At 32.4% G+C, this 14216-nt stretch overlaps 2 protein-coding genes across 2 annotated transcripts; one reads left to right on the top strand and one right to left on the bottom strand.

Annotated features, from left to right (window-relative positions):
• Positions 1 to 998: 998 nt before the first annotated feature.
• Positions 999 to 4408, bottom strand: LOC107904281 (uncharacterized). Its single transcript, XM_016830603.2, has one exon. The coding sequence runs from the start codon at positions 4119 to 4121 to the stop codon at positions 1170 to 1172; it is 2952 nt and encodes a 983-aa protein (XP_016686092.2). The 5' UTR covers positions 4122 to 4408; the 3' UTR covers positions 999 to 1169.
• A 4493-nt stretch (positions 4409 to 8901) lies between these two features.
• On the top strand, positions 8902 to 13519 carry LOC107904282 (serine carboxypeptidase-like). The gene is made up of 9 exons (XM_016830604.2): positions 8902 to 9364; positions 10669 to 10837; positions 11018 to 11137; positions 11311 to 11454; positions 11573 to 11723; positions 11937 to 12025; positions 12620 to 12878; positions 12974 to 13107; positions 13199 to 13519. The coding sequence occupies exons 1-9, from the start codon at positions 9033 to 9035 to the stop codon at positions 13322 to 13324; spliced, it is 1524 nt and encodes a 507-aa protein (XP_016686093.2). The 5' UTR covers positions 8902 to 9032; the 3' UTR covers positions 13325 to 13519.
• The last annotated feature ends 697 nt before the right edge of the window (positions 13520 to 14216 follow it).

Raw genomic sequence — 14216 nt, 5'->3', positions numbered from 1 at the left:
AAATTGAAATTTAGAAAGAATAATTAAATTAAAGTGAAAGAAAAAGGAAAGAAAAAAATACAATTTTTAAATATGTATTTATTATGATTTAGGGGCAAATTTGACAAAAAAAATGATAAAATTATTTTAATGTAATATTTGAGCCATAGTAAAATAGACAAAATATCATACAATAATTGTTGAAATGTTACTTGAAAAATATAAAAAAAAATTTAGTTCATTAGTTTTTATTAGACTTATCCAATGGTCAGGTAGCTCGTCAGGGTCGAGTTTGGACAAAAATTTTTGCATTTTTTCTGGCTTAGTCTGAATTCAATTTAAATAATAAAAAATGTTTTTAAATTAAAATTTAATTATAAAATAGCAACTAAAAGTAAATATTTATTGTTTTATTAATTTTTTAAATAGTAAAATGGACCTTTTTGAGTAGGCCGGGCAAACTTGAAAACGAGCCCGGGGTTAAAAATATTTTGGAACCAACAAGATCCATAAGCACTGTAAGATTACGAGCTCAAGTTAATCTTTGAAATCCAACAATTAAATATTATTTTGAAATCTTACATTACTCTTAGAAACATAAGATTACTTGAACCAAACTCTCCCTTAAGGTTTATAAGTCTAAAGCTATTATTTGACTAGTTTTATAGAGAACTATTATTCATAAAGGATGAATATTATGATTATATATAAATTTTGATCTAATGTATAAAATGATATAAGAATTTTAATAATATAATTATACACTTTTAACATTGAATTTGCTTTAATTATTCACATAAAATTTTAATTTTTACTAAATTATTAAATTTTTATAAAAATAAATTATTATTGTTGATGTCAATTTTGTGGGTTAGCTTGAGGCGAGTTAAATAAGTGCTTTAAGACAAAAAATAGTCAAAGGGTGTCAGAAGCTTTTCTCAGAAGCACTCTCTGATGCTTAAGTTAAAGATGAAAACTAAGATGGTACAGAGTTTTAGGGAGTGGTCAAACCTAGTTAAAATGTCATTGTAATCCATGGTTAGAATAGTTGGTTTCTGCATTGAATCGAATAGAATGCAATATTAAGAAGAAGAAGAAGAAGAAGAAATTCTGTGAACTGTTTACAGGAGTTGTTATTTGTAAACTTTGTATAGTCTAAGGTTAAAATTGCTAACAAGAAAATATAGAATCTATGATGAAGTATGAGTCTCAACATTTGCAAGAAGCCGGGTAAGTTTGCTCAGTGTTTCACGAGCAGCTATGATATCCGGATGATTCTGACCGCAGATTGAAGTTCTAATAAAAATAGCTTTCCGAATCAGGTCATCTCCGATGTCGAATTGTCCCCCTCTTACCATTAACTTTGCTCTGGTTTCTAGCACGGTGGCTCTCAATAATGCCAACTCCTCCCACAGATATGGATTCAATTGAGCATTAGTTTGGATGGGCTTCCAACATAGTGATTTGTCCAACCATTTCTCAACCGGGGTAAGGAATGCCTGGTCTGCTGCCTCCAAAGCATCGGTGCATACCCGGAGGAGTTCAAGAGCAGCACCACACCTAGAGAATGTAACGAATGTCCAAATCGCAAGAGGCAAAATCACTTGTTTTACAAGGCATAACAGTTCCGACACCCTGAGCTCAACGACCTTAGGGTTATTACCGAGTCCAAATAGCAAGAAACATGCTGCCCATACATGTTCCGAATGGAGGGATAATGATCCGCGACTAGCAACAGCTTGTACCATGGCATTAGCAGCTCCGGTAACTCCTCTCTTCCGAGCATAAACCTTGATGAGCTCATTGAAATGGATATAACCTTCCTTGGTGCTACTTCTTGCAAGATTGAACCTTAATAACATGGACGATGCTTCTACTTCGGATCTCTTTGAGTAAGATGAAGAAAAACCACACGTCAAGGAATGCAATAACTTTCTCCAAAACTGGGTTCCGTTATGTTTCTTGGGTACCTTGTGAGCAGCTAAGGATAACAGGGAAATTGGAATGGCAGCAGGTGCAAACCAACCACTCACCAGGACCATTCTCGTTGCCAGGCTCCCTGGTCCATCTGCATGATCGAATATCGAAAAACATACCTCAAAGAGTTGCAGCAGGAAAGTGTTTTTCCTCAATAAATGAACTTCCCTACCACTCCATAAAATGTCTCTCGAGGGCATCCTATTGATGGTATCTAGCAGCCTGCTTGGATTTATGGGTAGCTCGGACAGCATTGAGCCTACAATTGCCAAGGCCAAAGTTAGCCTCCCAACTTTCTCCTCGATGATCCTAAGTGCATCAATCTCTGCACTAGGGTAGTCTTTAATACTTCCCTGCATTAATGACATTGCCTCCACTCCAGACAAGTATGAGAGTTTTAACGGTTCTAAGTTCATCACACACGGAAGGCGAGTGGATATCAAAATGTGGGTCTCACTGCCAAAACGAGGAAGAAGATCCATTACAAGCTTCTGATCCCACCAATCTTTTTCACTCTCTAAATTATCAATCACCACCAGAAAAGGTATGTTTCGCATTAGCTCTTTCCGGACTCTAGAAATAGCAGCCTCTTCTTGCTCTTCAAAGCTGTCAATCCTGCTTTTATCAATGGAATTTCCAACCCCGACATCGACCTCTAAAAACGACCGGAGATTTAAATAATTCTGCCTAATATACTGGCTTTCCCCTCCTATCCATAGAACCATCTTATACCTCTGGTGAAATCTGTAGGCAAATTCCAGAAGAAGCTCAGTCTTCCCTATTCCTGAGTCCCCAGTTACACAGGCAACGCCCTTTCCATATACAGTTTTCTTTGATCTCTTTCTCCGTGAATTCTGTCCACCTTTTGGTCTTTGATAGTGTTGCCTTTCAAAACTTTGCATCTCAATCTCCTTTTCAGACTCCTTCCAAATGACTGGTTCTTTACCCTTCCGGCTGCCACTCGCCCGGTGCCTTTCCTCCGCCAAACTGCTCTTACTCCACCCAACAGTCAATTTCTTTCTCTTTGATCGAGCCTTGAGCTCAAAATAATCCCTTTCTGATTCTCCAGTAATATCACCAAAAAGTATAAATTCCAGCTCCGACAATTCTTTCTTCCTGCCACTAAAGTTTTCATTTCGAGGAAACGGGAATTCCTCTTTGTCCACCATGTCTCTCCACTTTGTCAATTGCTCTAAAACGCTTCGCCTTCCTAACTTCATCGCCAAAACAGTAACAGCTTGTAATATGCAGTCTCTCCAGTTACCGTCCTGCGCTTCTAGTTTCCATTCATCCACTCGAACCAGGCCATTAACAGCTTCCTTCCACTCTTTCTCCAATCCTCCATAAAGAACCCATAAGTCACCACCATGTTTTTCCCACAGCTCTCCCCTTTTCTCGACTATATCTCGGACAAGACAATCACCAGGCCTCAAATCAAAATAGATAGGGACCAAATTTTTCTTGCTTGAAAAAAATCTAAGCTCTTCAATAGTATACGGATTCCTCAAAGACTTCCTTGTTAGAATTACAACCCCAAAGGAAGAAACATCCATTGCCCTTTCCATAAGTTCATGCTTACGAGAATTCCTGAATCGAGCTCTGTCAGATACAAAGCAAGTCACCCCTTGAACTTCTAGCTCAGCACGGAGCCAATTTGTGAACCTCATTAAGGAAGGTTTGCGGCCATGCAAACCTATGTATACGTCATAGCTCCTCCGTCGGTTAGAAGACAATGATATTGGAACAGGGGAAAATGACATATAATGGTTTCTCATATGCTTTCTGTGCTTCGCTATAGGGACATTATAACCATTGTCACCCATATGATCATAACTAGATCGGATGCCACTTGCAACAAGAGTTGTAGATGGCATGTGATCAAATTTCTGGAAGCCAGAAAATCCGACTTCTGCAAGGCATTCTGGAACCTGGATTCCAGAACTGGAACTTGGAGGATCAGCACTTAAATTAATACTGTTACATTGAGCATCAGACCTTGTGGATTCGGACAATTGACACGTTGATGATCTTGGAGAGAAGAATGGTGATTGATTCGCAGAAAAGAATGCTGACGACGATGATGACATATTTCTAGATGTTGCTTGCAGGGACTCCAACCTTATGCTATCTTCTCGGAGATCCATATTTATGATACTTCCTATCATCAAAACGATCTCATAAATGCGATCACGTCACGACAAGCCACACTGTGATCAAAGAAATGAAATTAATCAACAACAATAAAGAAAGTCGATACCAAAAAAGGACATGTAGTTCATAGTTTATCCAAAACTGAATGCCACGTTCATATCAGATATGATGTTTTAATTAAGAAAACATCAATGCCACTCAAACAAACAACCATGGAAGAACAATTGCAGAAAATAAAGCATACACTTCCAAAGCAAAACTAAGAAATCAAACTTCAAATCTTTGAATCACTAAAAATAAAAAGAATCCACGAATTTTAAAGTAACAGAAATCTACAATACAACTTAAAAACTAAAAATGAAAAATACAATACTCCATTAAAGCTAAATTCCAGCATATGCTACATAAAGAACAAAGAGGACACAACTTCTCAATTTTCTTTAAAAAGGCATAAAGGCAATAAGTAAAGCTTGAACTCTAAAGCATGACAGATCTAAAGAAGTTATTTAAAATACAAAGAAAGTTGAGATATAAAGACCCACATCTCAATTTAGTAGAATAAAATAACATTTCCAATGTAATTCAGATCTATGTTTTGTTGCCAACCAGTCAAAAACAAACTCAACTTTTCAAGACTGCAAAACAATCGGGAAAAGGGCATTTTTATCAATACAAAAGTAGCCAAAAACATATAAAAGAATGTAGTTTCGATAGCAAAGTTGATAATATATATATTGAAAATGAAAGAAACAATCACTCACAGTGTAGAGTTGACTCACCATTTGACATTAAAGGCTCATTTCACAAGAACATATTAAACAAAGTAAATATTTTTATCAACACCCCCATACCTTATTATTATTTAAAGTCCAAAGAAAGAATGAATCCAGCAATGGCAGGAAAACACACACACCACTAAAGCTTAACCCTTTTTGGGTCTGTATAAGAAGATTTTGTTTTTGAATGTGTGGCTTTTGTCCGTAGTTCTTTTCCCTTTTAAACCCAACAGAAGCAGCAGCAGCAGAAGAAGAAGCAGCAGCAGCAGAAGAAGGAGTGAAAAAGTGGGGCCCAAAAGGACGGATCTGACGAGGTATGACCGCAAGGGTTGGTAGGCTCCACTCTCACTGCAGCCACCGTTTTCTTTTCTATACCTCTTAATTGAATGTAAATAAATAATTTTCCTTTTTCTGACAAAACAAAATCCACAGTGTTTTCCGGAACAGGGTTTTTCTTTTGTCTCTGTTCTCACTGTTCCTGTGGCTGGGGGTCTTGTTGGCTTGCTTGCATACGTTTAATTATGTATTTTTGGTCAAAAACAAATTATGTCGTCATATTACATTATATATTTTTATTAAAATTTAAATATTATTAACAACACGTTGGATTATTATTTATTTATATGAAATTATATGATAAAATTGTGAAAATTAAAATAAACTCTAAGTAATATTTTTAAAACTGAACTAATAGTTAAATTGGTCAGATTATTAGTTTGTATGGTTCGATTGAATAAATCTTTAGAAAACAACTCTTACTTAGGGTTGAGCGTTCGATCAAATTGAATACAAATTTTTGAGTTAATCGAGTTCACAAATCTTATTTTATCATCCTAACTCAATTTGAATTTTTTTTATCGAATCAAGTCGAATCAAATCGAGTGAAATTATTCGAATTAAATTAAAAATAAATAAATTGTCAAATAAAAACATTATTATAGTATAATTAATTCCATGTTACAGCACGTATATTTGAAACCAATTTGAAATTTTTTTAAAGCAAAATAAGAAAAAAAATAAAATACTTGAGTAATAGATTTGAATTATTATTAGGTTCTAAAATTGTTATTTTGGAAAAATTTTAAATTTTTATATATTTTTTTAGAATTTTAAAAAAATTATAATTTTAAAATTTTAAAATTTTTATAAATATTTTGAATTTTAAAATTTATTTTGAATTTTTGAAATTTATTTTAAATTTTTTTTTTTGTAATTTTTGTTATGAGAGAGATCAATTTGCTTATTTTCAAAGTTAACAAGGATCAAAAGAGTACTTCCACTAATCTATTATTTGAAATATTCGAACTGTGAAATTCAACTTGACTCAAACTCTAAACTCGAATTTAGTTATTCAAGTCAACTTGAATAATTCGAATAACTCGATTCAATTAACTCAAAATTTAAATTTTTTGAATCAAAATCGAGTTTTGCTCACCCCTGCTCTCACCTCACCAAACTTATTCAAACAATGACTTTAAATTTATGCACTTCGTACATTTAAAATTTAGTCATCCTATTTTTATTTTCAAGAATTTAGTTCGTCTACTTTTTGTATTTACAAGTTTACTTTCAAATTATATATAATCACGTAACATTTTAATTGGTTACATTATAAAAATATTAAACTAATTAATATCATTTTAAAATATAAAGATAAAATTATGTTAGAAATTAAAATATAACGATTAAATCTCAAATTTAAGCATATTACAAAGACCAAAATTGAAAATTAACCACTTTTATAAAATGTAAATGTAACATCCTCAATACTCAAGCCGGGGATCGATAATAAATATGTTAAAATTTGAAAAAGTGATAAAATAAAAATTATCACTGTTAGTATAGGGTGAACATAACTGCGGAAGATAATTGAAAAGGCTCGTATGTTGTGAGAAATAAATTTGGGGTTTTGGTCACCAAACTATGAAAAATATTAACTTAGTCACTAATGTTTTAGATCATTTCTATTCTTGTCAATCATGTTTTAAATCGTTTTTATTTTGATCACTCTCCGTTAAATGGTAAATAGAAGTGATGATATGGCCTTTTTCTCACTGGTTTAATAACATATTTAATCCTCAATACTTGCACATTTTATCAATTTGATCCTCAAAGACATATAATTTAATAAAAATATATTTATATTTAAACACGTATAATATTATATACATTTATATAAATACATTTATATAAACACATTTAAATGTGGAAAACGGCGTTTGACCTCTCCCGATCTGACTTCCAATTAGATGTGTCAATGGGCCTAGCTGGATCAATTATATTTTTGGGCCTGTTTGCTAGACATGACTCGAAAAATGGGCCTAAAAATTTGTTCAAACCCGACCCAAATAAAAATGTTGAAATTCTAGCCCAGTCTGGCCATATTAATTTTTTTAAAAATATAATACATCAAAAATACTAAAATAAATATTTCCCAACAAATTGAAAATAAATTAAAAAACAATATGTACTCTTAAATAACAATAATATAAGTGCAACTTAACAACTAAACGCCTCTAAAATAATAACAAAATTAACAATAAAACAAAAATTATATAATATCCAAACAATAACAACAAAATAGTAACAACACAGTAGTGAAATTGTTACAAAATAGTAAAAAAATAACAAAAAAGTTAAAAAAAATAGCAAGAACGGTAAAAAAATGCAACAGATTTTTTTTATACATATATTCAGGCCTAGTCGGGCTCAAGCCAAAAACGTCTTACTTAAGGCTCGACCAATTTTATAAATGGGCCTCAATTTTTTACCCAAACTAATTTTTTAGGTCTATATTTTTACCCAAACTCTCTCACTTTCCTAGTCAATTCTTACCATTTTTTTTAAGAAGAAAGATGGGCTAAAAATAATGAGGGTGAGTCAGAGAGAAATTTCAAGAAATTTGTGTTTGAAACCATGAAATTTTCAAGCGAAAAGATGAACCAAGAGTTAAAAGAAACCTAAAAATCTTGATAATCTTATATGTAAATTTGTGATTCTAATAAACTTCATTTATGATCGTGTTAATAGTATTTTTAACAAGGAACCCAATTTTTTCTATGAGACCTAGCAAATAAGAAAAAGCTTCCTCTAAGCCATTTTCAAATCATAATCTTTTACATTCTTGTTAACTTGAGTCGTATAATAATTTGCATCTATCTCTAAGTATAAAATTTATTTTAAAATTCATCTTCATTTAAATTGTTGGCAATTTATTTAGAAAAAAGATGTAAATTTTATGGGTTTTTGATTTTTCTAACTTGAATTTTAAAATTTTTTTGGTAATATTTTAGATTTTTTTAGATACATATATTTTTATAATTTATAATTTCTTTTATATTTTAAAAATTATATAATTTACATATATTCTTTTAAATTTTGAAATATTGTTATTAAAAAATAGATTATGACATCATCAGTGCCATGTGTTACAACTTAAGAGTGTCATATGTTCTATATTTAACCTTGTTATAAAAAAAGTACTAGAGTCGTTGACAGAATAAAAATTTGGGTACCAACGTGAGACAAAAAAATTGTAAGTACTAATTTAAGAGAAAATGTAAGTCCGAGGAGCTAAATAAATATTTGAGCCTTATAATTACAATTAAATATAAACACTTATAAATAATATTATATAATCATCATTTAATTATATGTGTTTCAGAATCAAAGTTGATAGAATTTGTAAAAGTGGAAGATTAAATTTATTAAATTATTTAAAATTAGGATCAAATTAATAAAATGTGTAAGTATTGAAGACTAAATATGATATTATATCAATTAGAAAAAGATAACATCATCCCTAATAACCATCATAGAAACAACCTAAAATGTGCGTGATTAAAATAACTGATAACTATTAATAAGTTTGGACGAACGGTCAAATACGATACGACGCATTTATAACTGATAACTATTAATAAGTGTGGATGAACACTCAAATACGATACGACGCGTTTAACTTACTGGCGTTATAATATATACTATTTTTATAGTAACCGGATATTTATGGACCGTAAATTTAAATACACACTAAATACAATTTTATAATTAGATAACCAGACATGAGAGTGTCAGTTATTCTTTCAGTCATTTTAATTATAAATACTTGTTTCTCTTACCATTTTCGTTTCCCCTTGGGAAAAACAAATGGCGAAACTGAAATATCTAAGTCTAATATTCTTCTCCCATCTCTTTCAGGTTTCCTCTTGCACCGCTGTATTCCCTGTCTTAGACGAACTACGTCTTGCCGGATCGAGTTTTCCTTCAGTGCAAGCAAAGAAATTGATAAGGGAGTTGAATTTGTTTCCTAAAGAGGAAGTTAACCTGGTTGATCAAGGCCGAGTTTCGTTACCCCAGGATTCGAAGCTGGTGGAAAAGCGATTCAAGTTCCCCGGTTTGGAAGCCCTTGGTGGGGTTTCTGTTGACGATTTGGGTCATCATGCTGGCTATTACAAGCTTCCTAATTCTTATGATGCCAGGTAATTTTTTTTTAATTGGGATATTCATTTGGTGGGTTTTTTTTTTCAAGTTTTATCTTGTTGGAGGATTTTTTTTTTAAAAATGATTCGAGAACCATGCTCTTGAGCAGGAATCACGCCCCAAGCACTGAACTAAATGCTCGGCTTCGTTAGGGGGTTTTACAAGCCCTTAAATTGTAGTTATTGTAACTTAATCGGTAAAGGGGGTTAATATTGTGGATTTGGGAGGTTTAATAATTAAAGCTCCACGAATTGGATATTGAGGTGATTATTCTCTGGTTTTTTTATAGCTGAAAGTTTGGATTTAATTGGAATTAGGGTTTTTTTCTTTTAATCTTAAAATAATTTTTAGTTAAAGAAAATCAGTATTTCATTTGTTAAGGAAGATTTTCGATGTTTATTTGGAATAGGATTTTCAAATTCTAGTTATTAAAAGGCCAAGACTCTATTTTTTTTTTGCTTGATTCTTGTTATTCGTTGTTTTAAAATAAATCTTATTTTTGTAAATTTCAGTGTATAGTTTTTCATTAATCTTAAGTTGCCTCTTGGGTTTAATCTCAAAATCCCTGAAATTTATTTGCTTTCTGGGTGAATTTCTATGTGTAAATTCTCCCGTTGCCAGGTAAATTCATAGTCTTTTTTCTTTTAAAATTTTCTTAAATCTGTTTCCTTCATAGTCTCTAGATATGTAACAGCCTAACAGGTTTGTCTCAAACAATTTAGTCTTGCATAAATGTCTGTGTAGTTCATGATAATCTTACTTGTTTTGTGAATGTTAATGCTTGAATGGTTATCATCTGCCTCTTCAAGAAATTAGAGGCTACGGGGCCTTTCCACTCCCTTGACTCATACCGATGAGAATTTGACTCCAAGAAAAAATATATATTAAACAAAGGAAGCTGAGCGAGCTCATCTTTTGCCTGTATCTATTGAAGTCTTTTGAAATGAAATTGCAGACTAAATGCTTTCTTGATACTCAGCCTAAAATCATCCAATCACAGAATAACATATTTTCCATATTGCAGGTTTCTTATCGCGTTGCTAGATTAATTAAATTTATAAACTTTACATATAATTTTCATTTCATGGTTGATTATCAGTTTATTTAGTCAATGATTTTTCCCTCTGTTTTCACTCCCCCCCCCCCCCGGGGAAATGGATAGAAGTGATTAATTACCTCTATGGTGGGTTTATCGAAATTTTCAAACAGCTTACTTGCTATCTCTCTCTCCTGCTTTTCACCCTTTAAATGTTACTTATATTTTCCTTTTCAATTTGGTTTCACTCTTTCTCTTTTTTGGCAGAATGTTCTATTTCTTCTTTGAATCACGCAGTAACAAAGAGGACCCTGTTGTAATCTGGTTGACTGGAGGTCCAGGTTGCAGTAGTGAACTGGCTTTATTTTATGAAAATGGCCCTTTCTCCATTGCTGATAACATGTCTCTTGTCTGGAATGAGTTTGGTTGGGACAAGGTATTTTTCTTAATATTCTCCGTTCTTTGGTATTTGGTATTTTCCAAATTAGGTATCACCTTGAATAATGAGTAAGTTTGTATCGTTTTGAAACCATGTAATATTAAAAAGATTTATGTTCTTTATACAAATGATGATGGACATGTTTCAATCTTTCCACTTTCTTGGTTTTGTGTTTAGGCGTCAAACCTTCTATACGTAGACCAACCTATTGGTACTGGCTTTAGTTATAGCTCTGACCGAAGGGACATTCGTCATAATGAAGACGAAGTTAGCAATGACCTTTATGACTTTTTACAGGTTAGTCTGTTTATCATTGGATCTTATTCTGGAAGAAAAGGAGTTTAGCATAATTATTTACTCTCCATTGAACTATTATTGTCAATATTGTGGAAGTGAATAAACTTCATTCAATTTGTTAGAGAAAAATGAATAAATTTGTTGTTTTGACTGTGCTCTTTTTATTATGTTAGGCATTCTTTGCTGAACACCCTGAGTTGGCCAAGAATGACTTTTATATAACTGGAGAATCGTATGCTGGGCACTATATTCCAGCTTTTGCTGCCCGAGTCCACCGAGGAAACAAAGCTAAAGATGGAATTCATATAAACCTGAAGGTGTGTTACTAATTATATGACGTCAAGCTTCTAGATTTGATTTACTAATTTCCCAAAGTTTTATCTTGTCTGAATCAATTCATTTGTTTGCTTACTTCAACTACAATGTGTTTAACAGGGATTTGCTATTGGAAATGGCTTGACTGACCCTGCAATCCAGTATAAAGCTTACCCCGATTATGCTTTAGACATGGGGTTAATTAAGAAGACGGACTATAGTTTAATCAACAAGCTGGTTCCAGTTTGTGAATTTGCAATAAAGCTTTGTGGTAATTTTGCATCTGAAATGGCTTCCTCTCTTTTGTATGATCATTCTCTACATATTTACCTCGAATTTTCAAACTTAAAAGAATTGATTTTTACCCCCAATTCTGCATTTTATATTATAAGATTTTCTTTAAAAAAAGTTATATCACAGATTGAATCAGTGTTGCTTATCTCCTTGATTCTTTTTCTTTCTTTTTGGAAAACCATTTTTCCAGGCACTGATGGTACAATCTCTTGCATGGCTTCCTATTTTGTCTGCAATACTATATTCGCTAGCATCATAGCACGTGCTGGTGGTATAAATGTAAGAGACATGAATTATTTGCTTACTACATGGGATCAGTTATCTTTTAATGCTTAGAAACACATTTGATGAATTATTTGCTTAATTGGTTCTATTTGTTATTGTTTCTGCTGTAATATCCTGCGAAGTAGAATGTGTTTCTTTTCCTAGCATTATGAAACTATCTTCTTCTAAAATATCTGGAGAAAAGTTTTTGTGCAAATAATGTAATTTGCCTGATTAGAAAATAAAATGAATATAGTTTATGAATGATAGAGTAGGGCCTGAAATTGGTCTTAATATCATTGACATTGATTCTTAAGATATTTTATGAGCAATATGAGCAAAGGATTCCTAGAATTTTTTTCCTATAGTTAAACCAATTATAACTTGCATTCGTCAGATCCAACTGTGAGTGTCTGATATGGGTATGTGTTTGACATAGTTCTATTCGATTCTTTTAGAAGTCTTTTCGTGTATTTAGAAGGCCATAGAGGTCAGACATGACACTTCAAAGAAAAAAAAAAAGAAGCTATTAAGAGGAGTCATCTGTGGCCTGATATCTTATGATTCTTTGAATAAAATTTGAAATGCTCCAATGTTTTCTTGTTGCAGTACTATGATATTAGAAAGAAATGTGAGGGGAGTCTTTGCTATGACTTCTCGAACATGGAGACGTTTCTGAACAAGAAATCTGTTAGGGATGCTCTTGGTGTTGGGAATATAGAATTCGTTTCCTGCAGCCCTACAGTGTATCAGGCAATGCTGGTTGACTGGATGCGGAATCTTGAAGTTGGCATTCCTGCTCTCCTTGAGGACGGAGTCAAGCTTCTTGTCTATGCTGGTGAATATGATCTTATCTGCAACTGGCTCGGTAAGCATGTTCTGTTTCGTTATTGATGGGGGGAGGGGCAAATGATACCAGATACATCTAGCAAATTACGGATCACAATATGATACTTGGAACAGGCAATTCAAGATGGGTTCATGCAATGCAATGGTCTGGTCGAAAAGAATTTGTAGCATCGCCAGAGGTTCCATTTGTGGTTGATGGGTCAGAAGCAGGAGTCTTGAAAACTCATGGACCTCTTGGTTTTCTTAAGGTCTGGTCCTCTATACCAACATTTACCTGTGTCTTTAAATCTAGTTGCAGCTGGCTGGTTGTTGATATAGCTGCATGATGATCTTTAACAGGTTCATGATGCTGGTCACATGGTGCCTATGGACCAGCCCAAGGCAGCCTTAGAAATGCTGAAAAGATGGACCAAGGGTTCACTAGCTGAAGGTGGTAAGGCAGAGAAACTGTTTGCTGAAATGTGATTTTTTTTTTTCACTTTTCACTGCTTGCAGTCAGTCTTAGTTACCCGCTGCTCTTAGAGTGGGAACAACGAAACAAAGTAAACTTCGAATACCTGTATATATATGTATGTGGATGCCATAGGATCCTGGTCATCTTGGTGTTTTGAATATAACATACTAAAAAATAATGAAGTGATTTGAACTTTTTGTTGTTTACTTTTTTATGCAGTTAATTATGTGTTTTTTTATATCTGTATGATTTAATATTTGATATAGAGTAAAAATATGGTTAGGAATTGATAAGTATCTTATAGGGTATAGTAAAATATTAAAAAAAAAGAGACATTATAATTATTTAAGACTGTTTGTCAAATATTTTTTTTTGTCAATTTATTTAACTATAAATTTAGGCAAATTATGTGATGTTACATGTTACCAAATATAGAATTAAATCTTATTGAGTCTTGTTTTGCATAAAAGCAACGATGAAAGCCATGAAATTTTATATTAGGAGATATAATGTCAAAAAGGTTTCGGTTCCCTTATTCTAACTTTAAAAAGTCATTATAAATTGTAAAAAAATGAAATTTATATTCCTATAATCTTAATTAGTCTATTTTCGAAAAAAACAAATGACAACAGAATATGAGATTTTTGCTGAAAGATATTTAATTTTTAGAAGATTCGAAGTTGCCTAACAGCATAATAGGGTTATTAATCTAATTTGAAATATATTCTGAAATTTAATCATGATTAGTAAATATTACTTCCAAAATATAATGCATGTCAAAAAATTTAAAAATAATTATAATTTGAAGCTCAAAAGAAGTTATAAACTTCTTCCCATCAGTCTCCAATTAAACTATTTTTTGAATTAATTCTCGTTTTAATAGCTATTAAAATATTTCTATAA

Source organism: Gossypium hirsutum, chromosome A05 (genome assembly GCF_007990345.1).
Source record: "Gossypium hirsutum isolate 1008001.06 chromosome A05, Gossypium_hirsutum_v2.1, whole genome shotgun sequence".
NCBI lineage: Eukaryota > Viridiplantae > Streptophyta > Magnoliopsida > Malvales > Malvaceae > Gossypium > Gossypium hirsutum.
Note: the sequence above shows the minus strand (reverse complement) of the source record. Positions and strands in the feature narration are given on the sequence as shown.